Source organism: Hippoglossus hippoglossus, chromosome 9, assembly GCF_009819705.1.
Source record: "Hippoglossus hippoglossus isolate fHipHip1 chromosome 9, fHipHip1.pri, whole genome shotgun sequence".
Classification (NCBI taxonomy): Eukaryota; Metazoa; Chordata; class Actinopteri; order Pleuronectiformes; family Pleuronectidae; genus Hippoglossus; species Hippoglossus hippoglossus.
Window position 1 is genome coordinate 25,450,723 of NC_047159.1, and position 15,151 is coordinate 25,465,873.

The window sequence follows — 15,151 nt, forward strand, 5'->3', positions numbered from 1 at the left end:
CAATACCAATTCGCTGTAAATAAAAGTGGGAGTGTCTGGGGAGCAGAGAGCTGCGTGCCTTGGAAAATCTGCAGAAACCAATTAAAGAGCAGCCTAAGGTCCTGTGGCATTGTACGAGTAAACTTTTTATTATCTATTAAAATTGTGTTTAAATAGGCTTTTTTTCTGAGGATGTTGGAGGGGGCGGTGACCCATGCCCTGTATTAACAAGCTGCCACTGCCCCATCCCCACTTTTCTGGCACCAATCTAAAATTTCTGCCACATTTGCAACACTTTGAATGTCTTCCAGGAGAAGAGCCAAGTCTTTCCTAAGCTTTCCGAATATTAAAATAATTGGCATGTTACCATTCACTATGACAGCATGCTCCACCCTTTCTGACCTTGACTGCGGCCTTTAGAAACAGCTATGCTAACCTGGTTGTATGTCGTTTTTTTCCTGCCTGACTCCAACCACCTTCTCTTTGATTCAAAAAGAACCTCAGGAGCTGTTCACTCAAGCTTAAGCCGCTCGAAGTGTTAAATGTGACATGAATGTCAATTCCTAAAAAATCCCTTTGGCAAAGTGATTTTTCTTTTATGAAGAACAAAAGAAGCAACATTTAATGCAATGAAACCCAACTATCAATTATAGGGTCTGAAAATCGGACAGTTCAGATGTGGTCCTCAGGTGCATGGCTGCAATAAATTCTTCTGCTTTAATTACAAACCGCAGAATGAAAAGAAATGATGTTGCTCCACACATATCAACACATGCAACTGTCTCCAATAGTGGGAGGCAGAAACACCAGAACATCGCCTTTGGGTTTCCACAAAACACGCATGCAGGGCCAAACATACATGCTGGTGCATTATAGTGCTTACATGAGAACACAAGAGAATCCTGCGTGCTGCTACTAGAAGAGAATTACTGGCCCTCATCCAGACCTGCAGGCTATGAAAAGAGCTGCAGTGCGAGGGCTCTGTGTGAGGGTGTACGTCTGGATGTACTTCATCAGTGGGTATAGTCTGTGGACCCACAAGGAAGGAAGGAAGTTAGGAAGGAAGGAAGGAATGAAGTTAGGAAGGAAGGCTGTTGTGAGTAGATTTCAGGTCATGGCGAGGTTTGTCGCGTACTTCACCCTCCTCACCTCTGCAGGTCATGCAGGTCTGCTGAGAAGGAGACAAGCGTGTCCGCATGTGTGTGATGCCTCTCGGTGCCCGGTGCCGCTCCAGGCCTGCTACTACGGCCAGGTGATGGACGGCTGCGGCTGCTGCGCGCTGTGCGCCCCCGGTGAGGGTGAAGGGTGCTGGCAGCGGAGCGGAGGCGGCCTGACCTGCGGTGACGAGCTGCGGTGCGACTCTGTGCCGGGGACGGGGACCGGCGAGGGGCCCCGCAGCTCCTGCGTGTGCGGCTCCTCCGGGCCGGTGTGCGGCAGCGACGGCAGGACGTACCCCAGCATCTGCCGCCTGAGAGCGGAGATCAGGAGAGCCGAGTTCGACGAGACCCCTCCGGTCATGTTGATCAGGAGGGGTCGGTGTGATTCAGGTGAGCTTTCTTTCTTTCTTTCTTTCTTTCTTTCTTTCAGAAGTCAGGTCTGGCTCTAAATCGAAACAATGAGTTATAGCAGCTCCTAAAAGACAATGTAAGTTATTTGAGTTTTTACACATACATACAATTAGATATTACACATCTCTGTTTCTGAACATGAGCCATATGTTGTTTGCAAACTTTCGGCCAGGCAGGTTATGTTCGGTTTCTCTTTTAAATTAAAAAGTAAACGCAACCCTTGCAGCAAAGAGACATTATAAATGAACAGAGAAATATAAATAATGATTGAAAAATGTACAGAAGTCTGTATTCAGGCCTCAGTCTGTGTCTCTTGAAGTGGCTCATAGTGGATTTTAGGGTCAGCCTTGAATCACCGTCCTGTTGAAGATTAACAAAAGAGCAATTTATTAAGGAATGTTTTTGTGGTCTTCTACCTGTACTGATTCAAAGACAGGAAAATTGAGTCATTACTTCACAATTGAGTCTGAACACATGTATTGGTTAAAAGCTCCATATGGTCCTCAGTGACTGGTTTAGGTTAGTGTCCACAACTGAATTAGGGGTTTGTGGAATTATTATTGTATTATTTATCTGAGATCATATCAGAAAACAATGTTTTCCATAACAATACACCATCAGTGTACAAGCTGCTGCTCTGGGAGGCAGTGCAGACAGACAGAGAGAACAGTCAACCATCAGTTACTCACATAACAACATAGATTTCACTGAAAATAAAAATAAAACAAACAGGAAATAAATGTTGCGATAACCTTCCTTATCATTTAGAAGATTCAAACAACTCTTATTATGGCGGCTGCTGAAATACTTCTGTGTCATTTCACTCAGCTAGGAAGGTTCCTAAGCTGACTATTTGAACACAGCCTCTATAGACAAGGGAGGCAGCGATAACTAAACATAGGTGAAACACATCAGGACAGGTGCAGAAAATCTCAAGGGTGGGAAACCGGACAAAGGCAGGAGGTAGAGACACATAGGGAAAGAAGTTTTTAAATAAAACAAGACATGACATTTGAAAGTGCAAATAAAGACAAATCCTTCTATCCAAAAGTCCAAACACAAGTAGATTTTGAGTCAATAAATCAAGTCCAAATGCAACCAGAAGAGCAACCAAAATGGAGCTGCAGTTGTAAAAACATTTCTCTGCAGCGCCACTAGTGGCCAAAAACAAGTTAATATAAATATATATAACATTAGCTTTTTCCATGATTTAGAACATAATTAAAGGGTTACAATATTTGATCATACAACATACATCCGTAAAGAGAATTTGAATGTAGTGTGTGAGCTGCAAGTCGGGCTATGAGCACATTTACATTTGTTTGGTGACACATCGTGTCTGAGTGGTTTTCATCTGATGGATGATCCACCTCTTACATGTTGGCATGGCCACACAGTGGGATGGAGAGGACAGTGAAAGCTGCAGGTTACCGGGTCACATACTGGTGATTTTTTAGTAGAGCTGTCTGACAGGCAAAGAAAAGCCTGGTGTACTGCCAAAGTAGCTCTTGGCAATGGACACACTGTTATTTGAATTTAAGGCGGTTTCTGCAGAGTTCATTTGGGAAAGTCTGTAAACACAAAATCTGTCAGAGAAGGTGTTGACATATGGAGAGAACCTCTGTCACTGCAGATACTGCACAGCCCCAAATGTGCTGGAAGTTTTTAAAAGAATCTTGGAGGCACTCAAGCCTCTATGTCAGATAGAAAACTAAAGCTAAGCAAAGTGGCGGAAGGGCAGAGGAGACGGATTGTGGCTATGGTGTGTACAGATCTATTATCTGATCTTTTCTTTTGAAGATATTTTGTTCATGCTCACAGTTCCATGATCTCAGTGAAATAAGCACTTATCGTAGTAGCTCTCTGTCGTGCAATGATGCCACTACTTATATTACTAACATGTTTTTCTATGTTTGCCTGTAGTTTTGTATCTCTTTTCCATCATACATTTAAAAATGTTTATGTCTTCTGTTTATTATACTGTCAGCATTTTTGTGTACAGCTACTATGGTTATAGGTGTCCATGTCACTTAGAGACTCATATAAACTTATATATGACCCCATTTAAGTCCAGTTAGTGTTTCCAAACAGAACTGATCTAATCCAGCTCAGTTGTTCCTGCTAAAACCAGAGAAAACTTGTTTTTAAATATACACACACATTATGGCTGCCTCTGTTTGGTTGTGCACATACTCAGAAATGAAACGCTATGCATCTTCAAGTTGCAATACGCACGTGAAAAGTAGGGGGAGTAAAGTGGCAGATACTCACCACTGTCACAATGTTCTTGATTTAAGGACCCCACATACCATCTAAGATAATGCTGTTACCACTTTTTCTGCAGTGATCTCACGAGTAACCGAAGGTAAACCTCCGTAATTTCTTTATGGTCCAAGTTCTGTGGTGTACTATCTAGTGGAATGCGGCAGGAACTGGTGTAAACGCGTAGAACATGCATAGAATGTGAACAGTTACACTTACGACATATATGTTTGCCTATATGTGTGGCTAAAAAGCAAGTATATCTCCAACCTAACCCAGCATTACTACAGCTCCTTGTGCTGTTCACTACAGAGCAGCAAGTCATTCAGAAGCTGGATTCACTCACTTGTTCATTCTGTTCAGAGGAGAGGATGTATCATCACGTATTATCAATAATGCTACTAAAATTAAACCTGGCTCTTCCACACAGAAATTAACAGTGTTATTTAAACCAGTTTCTTAACAGATAACGTAATTTACGAACACATAACTTTGGAAGGTATTTCTCAGTACTAGTAGTGCAACAGATCGATTTTGATAATCCGGAGCTACAGTGTACGGTTCGGCAGATGCAGCTTGTTACTTATAAAAAATTGTTCATTTGTCATCCTTTCACGTCTTGCTTTTATCTTGATGAAAAATGTCAAGTACATTCCATTGTAAAATAGGTTGTCAATCAATGTTTCTGTCATAGATTTTGAAGTTACCACAAGTGAAATATTGTGTGAGTGGTCAAAGCAAGCAGGCAGAAACATGTCATGAGAGACAACCTGGTGGGGTCAGATTTGATTTATATCACAGTGTGTTTGTGAATGGAACTACGCCTGAAAGCAAACATGCGAAGAAACTGAACTAATTGACTAAGTGATGTGTTCTGCTGGCCAATGATCTCCTCTGCTCCATTTCCTTACTAGTATAGACAGTTCCGCAAGCACAAAATGACGCTGTCCATGGTTCTGAAACAACAGCTGAGCAATAGTCAAGTGTCTGGGCAAATAATTTTGTTGACGATTCATCCCAGAGTAGACTATTACTGCATATATCAAACCAACAACAATTATACTTACTCACCACCCTCTCTAAATGTTATTGCTAATTTAAACATCCATTATTTAGTTAAAGCGGGTGGTACGGTGGTGCGGCACGGTTTCCTCACAGCGCAAAGGTACCCAGTTTGGCCGGGGTCTTTCTGTGTGGAGTTATTCATGTCTGTGTGGGTTTTCACCGGGTACCCTGTAACTGTGAGATTGACTGGTTGTTGGTCTCTGTATGTTAGCTCTGCGATATGCTAGTGACCTGTCCAGTGTGTACCTGCCTCTAAATTGCATGCCCCATGTTAGCTGAGATTGGCTCCAGCTTCCCCCACCACCCTCAAAGGATGAGCAGTATAGAAAGCCGATGGATGGACATTTAAAAGTAAATTGGTTTACCAATGGTAGTGTGTTTGTTAAGTGTACATTTTTGGTTCACAATATCCTATTGGTATGTACTGTTTGCTCTCCTGCAGAATTTGTTGATTTCAATGTTTTATCAATTCAACATTAATTATTAAAAGATATACAAATGTACACCTTTACTATAATAATACTTCTGATCCTCAGTAGAAATGTTTTAGGGGTTGCAGCCCTGCAAGGAAGGGAAACTAAAATTGGTGTAAGTTTTGTAAAATATTCTGAATTTATTAAACTTTTCACTGCAGCATATTGAACCATTGAAAGATCATTAGTATTAGTACGTGGCATGACTGAAAACATCTAAAAGAAAGTCTGGATGATGTAAAAATGTGAATTAGAGTCTGAGCATCTGCCATCGATAGAAAAGAACAACGTCCATCAAAACAGAGTGTAGGATCAAATAGAATACCTACATTCTTCATACTTTGAGAAATCACACAGTTGTCAAAAGTTACTGTTAGGCCGGGCCAATGACCAGCATTTCAGTTTTTTATGAATTTGTCACAGTGTGTGGGGCAGTAGGACCCAGACGCAGAGTTTAAACTTAAAAGGTGTAATTTTAATACAAACGAGTCTTTAACGGACAAAACAACTGGGAGCACAAAGGGAGAAAACACAGGAAGCTTACACGGGGGATGCAGAGGTGCAGAGGCTCAGGAGACACGGGATACAGAAATACAGGGAGAGCAGGGCAGGAGATCCGGACAGGACAGGAGATCACAGACGACAGACCAGAGAACACAACCGACATACGACAAAAGACATACGACGACGACCCGACAAGGACAAAGGGAAGAACCGAGGCTTAAATACAGACACACAGGGAAGGCAGGGGCAATTCGACACAGGTGTAACACATGAGGACTGGTGCAGACAATCACAGACAGGAAGTAAAACTAGATATGAGACACAAGAACCCAGACTACAAAATAAAACAGGAAACAGAACCCGGAGTGTGAAAACATGAAACACAGGGATGTACTAATAAACAGAAAACACTTTGGAAACGGATGAAACTAAACATTGACAAGTACAAAACCCTGACAGAATTTAGGAGCAGGATGCGGTTTTTCACAGCAGACAATGCAGGCCTCTAATTGGATCAATTGAGATTAGTTATCAGTTTTAGGGCAAGATACAGCCTAGTATCATCAGCATAAAATTGGGAATTAGCCTCTCAGACTTAGAGTCTTGGAGTCTTAGACTTAATCTTAGACTCTATCATTTGAAATATAGAAAGAAACCCCAGAGGACCAAGAACAGAGCCCTGAGTTACTCCATATCTCACATCTGGAAATTCTGATGAAGTATTATTTTAGAAACAGAAAGACATTGTGTTCTTTCATATAAATAAGTAATAACTAAATAAGAGTTCTAAATCTGAATCACATGAGAGCCCAGCCAGAGGGTTTTCCAATCGGTCTCGCAGTATGCAGTGGTCTTGCATGAAAAACAAGAGGGTAACAAGGTATCGAGGTTTCAGTGGGGTGATGGACCCTGAAGCAGAAAAATTAGTTAGATACAGTATGTTAACTGAAAGCTGTGAAGATGTACTGATAAATGAACAATGTATATGCCAAAATCTGAGGCATTTTTGTTAAGTTTAGTTGGTAGAGGGTCAAGGAGATAGGTGAAGACGGCTGTTTTTGATTAAGTTTGGCAACAGTGTCAAAAAGAAATGTAGGATTTTGTTTATTGTTACTTATTAAGCTGGTTTTCTATGCTGTAGCAGAAAACAGAGCTATCTTGCAATTCTCCAATTTCTTCTCAAAGTTGTATGGGGTCTATAGAGACAGTAGTCTGAGTCCCCAACAAAATAACTTATAGCCAATGGATATGGTTTTAATAAAAAGCCTCAAAAGAGTTAAAAGTAATATCCCTTTTGAAGGTTAAATTAAAAATAGAATTGTAGCTTGTTTAATAGCCTGGGCAACATGGGCATTGGTGTACTCAGCTGGGGAATCTTCATTTAATGGCAAGAAAACATAAAAGCCATGTCACAAAAAACAATCACCCCCAGATTATTTTCAAGAATCAAATCATGTCAGTAGGTAGCAATCAATAATTGTTAAGACATTTCAGTGAGGAGAGAAAATAACACACTGATGCTGACATTCCTTGATTTGTTCTACTTGCGTGTCTGTTATCTTAATCTTTTATCTAATCTTTTATTCTCAAAGGAATGCAACATCCAGGAAGTCTGCGCTACAAGTTCAACTTCATCGCAGATGTAGTCGATAAGATTGTCCCCGCTGTGGTGCATCTGGAGCTTTTCCAAAGGTAAAACTAAGTGATGAAAGACTTGTGTCACCTTTACGGCTTATGCTCCTGCAGTTACCGTCATCTTTTGCCTTTTCTCATACCAGAGTGCCATTTTCTGGCCAGGAGGTCTCTGTGTCGAGTGCCTCTGGGTTCGTGGTGTCAGAGGATGGCTGGATCATCACCAATGCTCACGTGCTCACCAACAAGCAGAGGATAAAAGTCCAGCTGAAAAGCGGTGTGCAGTACAACGCCACAGTGAAAGACATGGACCAGAAGATGGACATCGCACTTATCAAAATTGAACCAGATGTGAGTGCTTGCTGTTTCCTCTCAGCCTCCCGAGGGCCTTAGATTAAAGTTCTGTCCTGTGTTTTTCTCTGGCCTGGCAGCCAACGGCTAACATCAAAGAGTATTAATCCTGCACACTAAATCGGGTGCACATTCGCTCTCATCAAGGGTATTTGTCGTCCAAAATTAGACTCGGTTCTTTCACATGGGCAGTTTGTCATCATAGTTCCTCTGGGTGGTATTTGGTCATGTCTTGTAAATTCAAATCTTGAGATTTATTTTCTGAGTAGAGCAAGTGCTGTTCTAAATAAAACATTTCCCTGCTCTGACATGGGGGTCTCTGCTCCCAACCACTATCATGACACTCTGTTCAGCATGAAGCACGATAAACATTTTCAGTACTGATCTGAATACAAGAATATGTCGAGATGACGAGGAGTAAGAGGAGACTCTATATTTGACTGTTGTAAAGGTAAAGAATGTGTCTTTTAACAACCAAGAAGCAGGGACAAGCTGTACAATGTCATATATCTCTGGAGAAGTTCTAAAAGATGCCCAAAAGGCAAATTTCGCAAGAAAGCTCCATGCCCTGAGAGAATTGACTATAAATTCAGCTGAGCATTACAATTCACCCCAGAGATAAATGGCCTCAGCCTGTAAAGGGAGGAGGCAGGCACAGACAAGCTAAGACGTAGTATAGATTGCTCTATACTCACCACAGTCCATGTTGAAACTACCTAGTCTGGAAGCTTATAAAAGAAAAACACTTGTTTCTAGTGGAGATCCTGGTTTTAGGAATGTATTATAGATTATACTGAGCCCCTGTTATTACCAGTGACATAAGTTTGGCTTGATTGGGAATAATCAAGAGAAAGGTGGTAACTTAGTCATTTTAATTTAATTACCTACTAATAATTTTGACCACTACAAGTACAGGTTCTACCAAGTACAACCATTCACTCACACATTTGAGGCCGAATTGTAGTCAGAGGTCATTTTACTGATGGAATTTTACCTTACACATTACTAGAGTACATAAGAGGGGGAATATGAGATTTTAAGAATAAAGTGGTGATTTTTAAGTATAAAGATTAAAATTTACAAGAAAACTGAAGAAATATTAGAAGGAGGTTATATTACATATATTAAATTTAGAAAAGTTGAGAAAATAAATCTTTAGGGAATTCTGTCAGCTTTTACATGTTAACTGATTTATGACCTAAAGGTGAGATCATATTTATGAGTCTATAACCAGATGTGTTTTAAAGCAGCAGCTGCAGCTCTCCAGGGACTTCAGTAAACTGAGCTGCAGAACATATTGATGGCATCGTAAAGTGATTAACCCGTAGTGGGCTTTATATAAATGATAAGAAAGGCAGAGAGAATCAAGTGTCACATGCACTTGATCGGTTGTGATCGTAGGTTGAGCACCGACTGAGAGATGTGAACCATGGTCTCTGTCAGAAGCAGAGTTTGGGTGATATTTTTTATTCCCTATATCCTAAATAGTGCATTCATTGTTTCCCACAATGCATCAAGAAAAATTGTCTACAACCCATAGTCACTAAATGAGCCATATATACCATCATGCATTGCTTTCACGGCAGAGAGAGGAGCAAGGACTGCAGGAAAAGCCCGACCTGTTGTATGAATGTTAATACGAGCAGAGCAGAGCATCACAGCACAAACTGTGGCAAACGAGTTTATTTCTTTTTTTAGCTAAAAGTAAAATGAACATTATAGTATAATTATTACATAATATAATCATAATTTATCATTTATTGTGGGATTTTCCACTGGCCGAAGTTGTTGTTGTCGTTGTATGTCATAATCCTGCAACAATGACGTCATTACCGATGCAGAGATAATGCGCAGAATAGGTTTCTAAATCGTTTTTTTCTTTCTGAGCTCACTATGTAGAGCTCTATATAGAACACCCTATATAGTAAAGTAAGGGTTAGTGAATAAGTGGGTGATTTGAGACACAGACAGAGACTCTATACACTCGGAACATTAGGAGCGTAATTTCAAAATACGATAGGAAATTGAGAGCTTAGAGTGAACCACCGATCTAAACACAAATCAAAACACAAGGTAAATGTTTATTACCTAAAAAGGCCCTGCAAATGTAATCTGGTCTAAAAGCAGTCTTTCAATCGTTCATTGGGTTCAGGACCCAGAGTCATGACAATTACATATAAAACTGAGCTCTGATTTATCAAAGCAACATTGGAAAAAAATCTATTGGACCTGTGAGTAAACTGTGAAGAACACCAGAGCAACACCTTGGTTTGTCTAAATAACACAGCTCTTAAATCAAGCCTAATTTACCAGGGGGCCAGCTATCTGTAGCCTCAGTGACCATGGATGTAGAGAGGCTGGTTAGCCTGCTGACCTCACAGTTCACAGGTCAGATGATGAAATAATGAATGGCATGTGTTCCATTCATGATATTAACCTTCTCTGTGGGTCGTCACGTCTTTGTGCCCCGGTGCAGATGCCCCTGCCTGTGCTGCATCTCGGCCAGTCCTCAGACCTGCGTCCTGGCGAGTTTGTGGTGGCGGTGGGAAGCCCCTTCTCCCTGCAGAACACCGTCACCACCGGCATTGTTAGCACTGTCCAGCGCACCGGCCTGGAGCTGGGCTTCAAGGACTCCGACATGGAGTACATCCAAACTGACGCCATGATTAATGTCAGTGGGATAAGACAATTACTCACCGTGGTTCTGTTTTTGATGCATGTTTTTGTTCTACATTAACAATGAGCATGTTTCTGTTGCTGTGTTGATTCACAGTACGGCAACTCTGGCGGACCACTTGTCAACTTGGTAAGAAGATTTATAGTGCTGCATCATGTGTATAGGAATAATATCCTTATATTTGCATACTTGTTAAGCTTTCTGCTATGTCGGAGATTTTTCTTGTTTTATTTATGACAGTGAGGACTAAGGTCATGATTTCCTTTTATTTAATACACAAAATCTCTGGTCTACCCCCTCAGGTTCATGATTCAGCCTCCCTCACAGTATTTTAGGACAGGACCTGATTATAGAGGCCTTTGCTTTGTTGCTACAACATGAAATCATGCAGATGATACATTCATTTATCAAGGCTGCTGCCTCTAGAAGTTCTTACTAAAAGACAGTCCCAGTCACCATTGGTACACTTTATAAATGGTTGACTTTAATCGACAATGAGCTATATTATGTGAATTAGAAGGAAAATAGCCAAAATATTACTTCTGTTCTGTTTCTCCATGTAGTAAAGCTATCATATCGGTGACACCCTCACTGCACTCCAACAGCTGTCCTTCTACTCTGTGTTTGACAGGACGGAGATGTAATCGGCATCAACACTCTGAAAGTGACAGCAGGAATCGCTTTTGCCGTCCCTGTGGACAAAATATGCCAGTTCCTCTTTGAATCCCACAACAGACGGGTCAACGGTGGGCAGGATCCTACGCAGCTGTTACAGATTAGAGAATTACTGATTTCTGTCAGTCATTTCCTAATTTTCATATTCATTCGCTTTTTAGGATACACGGTGCAAAAGAAGAAATACATCGGCGTCCGGATGCTGCAGCTCTCGCCATCGTAAGTTAACATCACAACAACCAATTTACTGAATTCCAACATGGCACATATTCATTTTAAAAGCCAAGCAGCTCTGTGAGGCCGCAGCATGGACGTGTCTTAAAAACCTGACACCAGACGCCCAGAGAGCTTCTATTTTTACACTTTTTGAAACTAAATCAAAAAACACAATAAAGTCAAAGACAAGTATTGTGATTCTCTCATTTTGGAGAAACCTTAGATTTTATATATAGTATATAAGGTCAGATCATTTATTACTGTCAATATTGCAGTTAGAAGTGCATGATATGTATAATATGTTAGGTGCATTTCCATGAATGAAAATCACACAAAGTGATTACACAGCACTTCTTAGGACTCATACAAGTCTCGAGCCATATTCCATAGCATACGGTTCAATAGTGTTTCTGTGTCTTCTGTGTGTTGTTTCTCCCATTTGAGTTTTCTCTGTTGGAAAATGCTGTTTATGTTTGTGTCATCCATCTTCATGTTTGCCTTTTGTGTCCAGTTTGATCCAAGATCTCAAGGAGCGTGAAGACCAATTTCCAGATGTGAGCTCGGGAGTTTATGTTTATGAGGTGATACCTGGAACAGCTGCATCCAGGTAAGCGTCTGGTTATAAACTCCAGTAATACGTGCTGTGCAACATTTCATTGAATTTCATTTAGTAAAAAAAGGCTGAAAAGGCACTACACTGATTGGCATTTACAACAACAGCACTGAGTGTGTAAGATGCACCCCCAGCAGAGTTGACAGTGACTAGCTCTGTTGTCATGGACTTCTCCAGGGCAGCGTAGGTCCCCGTGCACAGGTTTCTAACTGGCAGAATTTATAGTCACATGGAGGGAGTTACAAATTCCTGAAAGCATCATTGGATGCAGAACGAGTAAACACACCTGAGTGCAGGGTGAGTTACCGAACAGTTGAAACCGTTTTACAAGAAGAGAAAATACTAAAATATGATATTTAGTTTTTTGACGTAAAATTGACAACTGACCAATCAACACAGGATTTTAATTGTGACGGTTACACATTCAGATGACACAGAGCAGCATTAGCATTCATTTGGAGTTAAGTGGTCACCTGATGAAAATTCTCTGGGCTCATTACTACAACTGCTTTTACTTCACAAATTAGTTATTTAATCCATCCCTAATAATAAACATATTGGGTTTTTACATTGGATTTAATTAGTCTACATTTTACATATACTGAGACCTCCCCACCCTATAAAATAAATATTTAGGTATGAAAAATGAATGGGATCAAGTTTATGGATTTTTTCATTTGCAGTTTCATTTCTGAACATATCGGCAAAATGAGTAGTCTTAGAAAAACACAGGTCACAGTACTGGTAAATATGAGGGAGGTTTTAAAGCTTCAGGGAGAATTACATGCGTCTCTCTCCACTGTTGCTATCACCAGAAAATATAATGATCATTTAAAATAACTTTGTCAACATAAAATGAATGTTTTTACCATATGAAAAGATTTTATATTTTGTTGTGTTCCCACTAGTGTGGGTTTCAAAGCAAGGCAACCACACTGCTGAGTTGTTTTTATTGGAAAGTGTTACTTGAGCTAATCTGTATGATGCACAGTCTGAGCTTGTGGAGGCACTGGGTTTTACTAAATGCAACAGCGGTGCAGTGAACCTGCTTGTGGAGGCTTCTGGATGTTTTCTAAGGTGTGGAATAAGAGCATCCCTGCAGTTCTCAAGGCTGCAGTCTACAACTATGGTCCTGGCTGCTCATTATAATCGTGCTTCCCACAGGCACAGCTCTGACATCTGGGTGAGGACCAGGAGAACGATGTGTCTGTTCGGACTCTCAAGGTCCTTAATAGTCCGGCACCGTCTCCTGTGACAGTGAAGCCTGAAGCTTTGAACAGCAAACAGCAGCAGTCTAACATACAACCGGTACAGCAGAGTTTACCGTGACTGTGTTGAATTGTCTGCTGTGCTGCTTCTTGTGCTCCTCAATATTGTCTGGGGAGATCTTATTTACTGACTCTACAGACTTGCACATTTTGTTAATCAGTCTCCATAAGATCATCAGTCAGAATAATGGCCTCATATATAAATGTCAAGCAGAGCAGTAAATTAGGAAGCCGTGAGCCCACCGCCTCTTTACTCTGAGGTGGAGGAAGAAAACTGACACAGGAGCAGACTTGTTGAAAGGTCAATGATGTTTTCCTGAAGGCATGGGATCCACCCTGCTGGGTTGGGTCTGTTTTAGTACGGCTTTCCCTGTCACTCAGGTATGGCGTTCTTTTCTCTGCAGCGCTGGCATGATCAACCACGACGTCATCATCGGCATCAACGGGCAGCCTGTTCGCACCATGCAGGAAGTGAGCGAAGCCGTCCAGAGCAGCGCCGTGCTCTCAGTGGTGGTGAGGCGAAAGGATGGCGATGTAACACTGACTGTCGTTCCCGGGGAGGCGGACTGGTTTCAGTGACTAAATATCAAACACAAAGAATGAATGTACCCCAACATACTGCACTGTACAGTACTGAGTGGTAAAACAGCTGTGGGTGATGTGCACTGTATTTCTTGGTCTGTTTTGTGGTTACAAGGGTGACGTAACTGGAGCTCAAAAGAGAAGTTCAACGGCCCAAGGTGTAAACAGTGTGTGTCCACTTTCTGCTAATGTCATTGTAGAAAATCCAAGGGCAGACACAAAGTTGTCCTCAATGAACTGGAGGTGAATGGCTAAAATTGTGATTTACACCTGCTTCTCGAAAAAAAGACAAATATAATAATTGTTATATACAGTATCAGATTAGAAATGAAAAAATGTTATGTTTGTGACAGGACACCCTCCCTCGATGGCACTCGGAGTTTAGTCAAGGTGAAATTGTGAAGTTGAAAATGACCATCTAAAAGAAGACACAGGGCATTGCTCTTGCTGATATTGTAATGCTTAGTGCTTGATTGATGGGTATGATTGATGGTTAAAAGCGAAATGGTCAATGCCATTAAGTGTTAAAAAAAAATACTTAAAAAATACTTAAAAAAAAGATATTTCACTATGAAAGAAAAGGTGCAAATCTAATATTGTGTTACTGCATCTGTTGTTTGGGCACCTTATATCAAAGACATAAAGTTAATTTCCATAATTCATTTTTTTTACCCAATAAATGGGGCTAAAGCTCCATAGGCCATTCACTCATTCTGCTTCACTAGCGCCCCCTACATAACCAAGAAGTAGTGTGGAAGTGGAAGTTCTCCCTATGTTAGAAATTCTCTGGTGTGAAGACATTTTGTCAATTTCTCTTTATTTATAGGCAAGGGCTTTTCTGTATAGCCGCCATTTTCAGCAAATGTTGGGCAATCACAGACGAAGATATCATCACACATAATTATACAAATTTCTACTTCGGTGGCCCGGGGCAAGATGATACATCACTTTCTGCCCAACAAAAGCAACTAAGCAACAACAATAACACAACACCAGTGATCACAAACCACTGTACTTGACTGACATGTAAATGCCCATACTCTTTTTTATGGAGGAAATTAGGAAAATTAATTATGGAAATGAAGCCAAAGAAGGGAGGTGTGTTCACTTGTTGCCGAAATGAGCTTTGGTCACAAAATAATTGCAGGGATGTTCTGTACTTCACAAACCGGTGGTTAAAGGCTTGTTTGACTCAAATTGATTCTTGTTTATGTTTTATTATCTCTGGTTTTTAGAGATCCATCTCTGCCTCCACCCTAATGCAACAGAGATGAATGAGTTCCATG

At 40.9% G+C, this 15,151-nt stretch overlaps 1 protein-coding gene across 1 annotated transcript; it reads left to right on the top strand.

Moving 5' to 3' along the window:
- Positions 1–887: 887 nt before the first annotated feature.
- htra4 (HtrA serine peptidase 4) lies at positions 888–14,189 on the top strand. The gene is made up of 10 exons (XM_034595787.1): positions 888–1,526; positions 7,444–7,543; positions 7,630–7,834; positions 10,311–10,505; positions 10,608–10,640; positions 11,143–11,257; positions 11,348–11,405; positions 11,914–12,009; positions 13,688–13,972; positions 14,034–14,189. The coding sequence occupies exons 1-9, from the start codon at positions 935–937 to the stop codon at positions 13,860–13,862; spliced, it is 1,569 nt and encodes a 522-aa protein (XP_034451678.1). The 5' UTR covers positions 888–934; the 3' UTR covers positions 13,863–13,972; positions 14,034–14,189.
- The last annotated feature ends 962 nt before the right edge of the window (positions 14,190–15,151 follow it).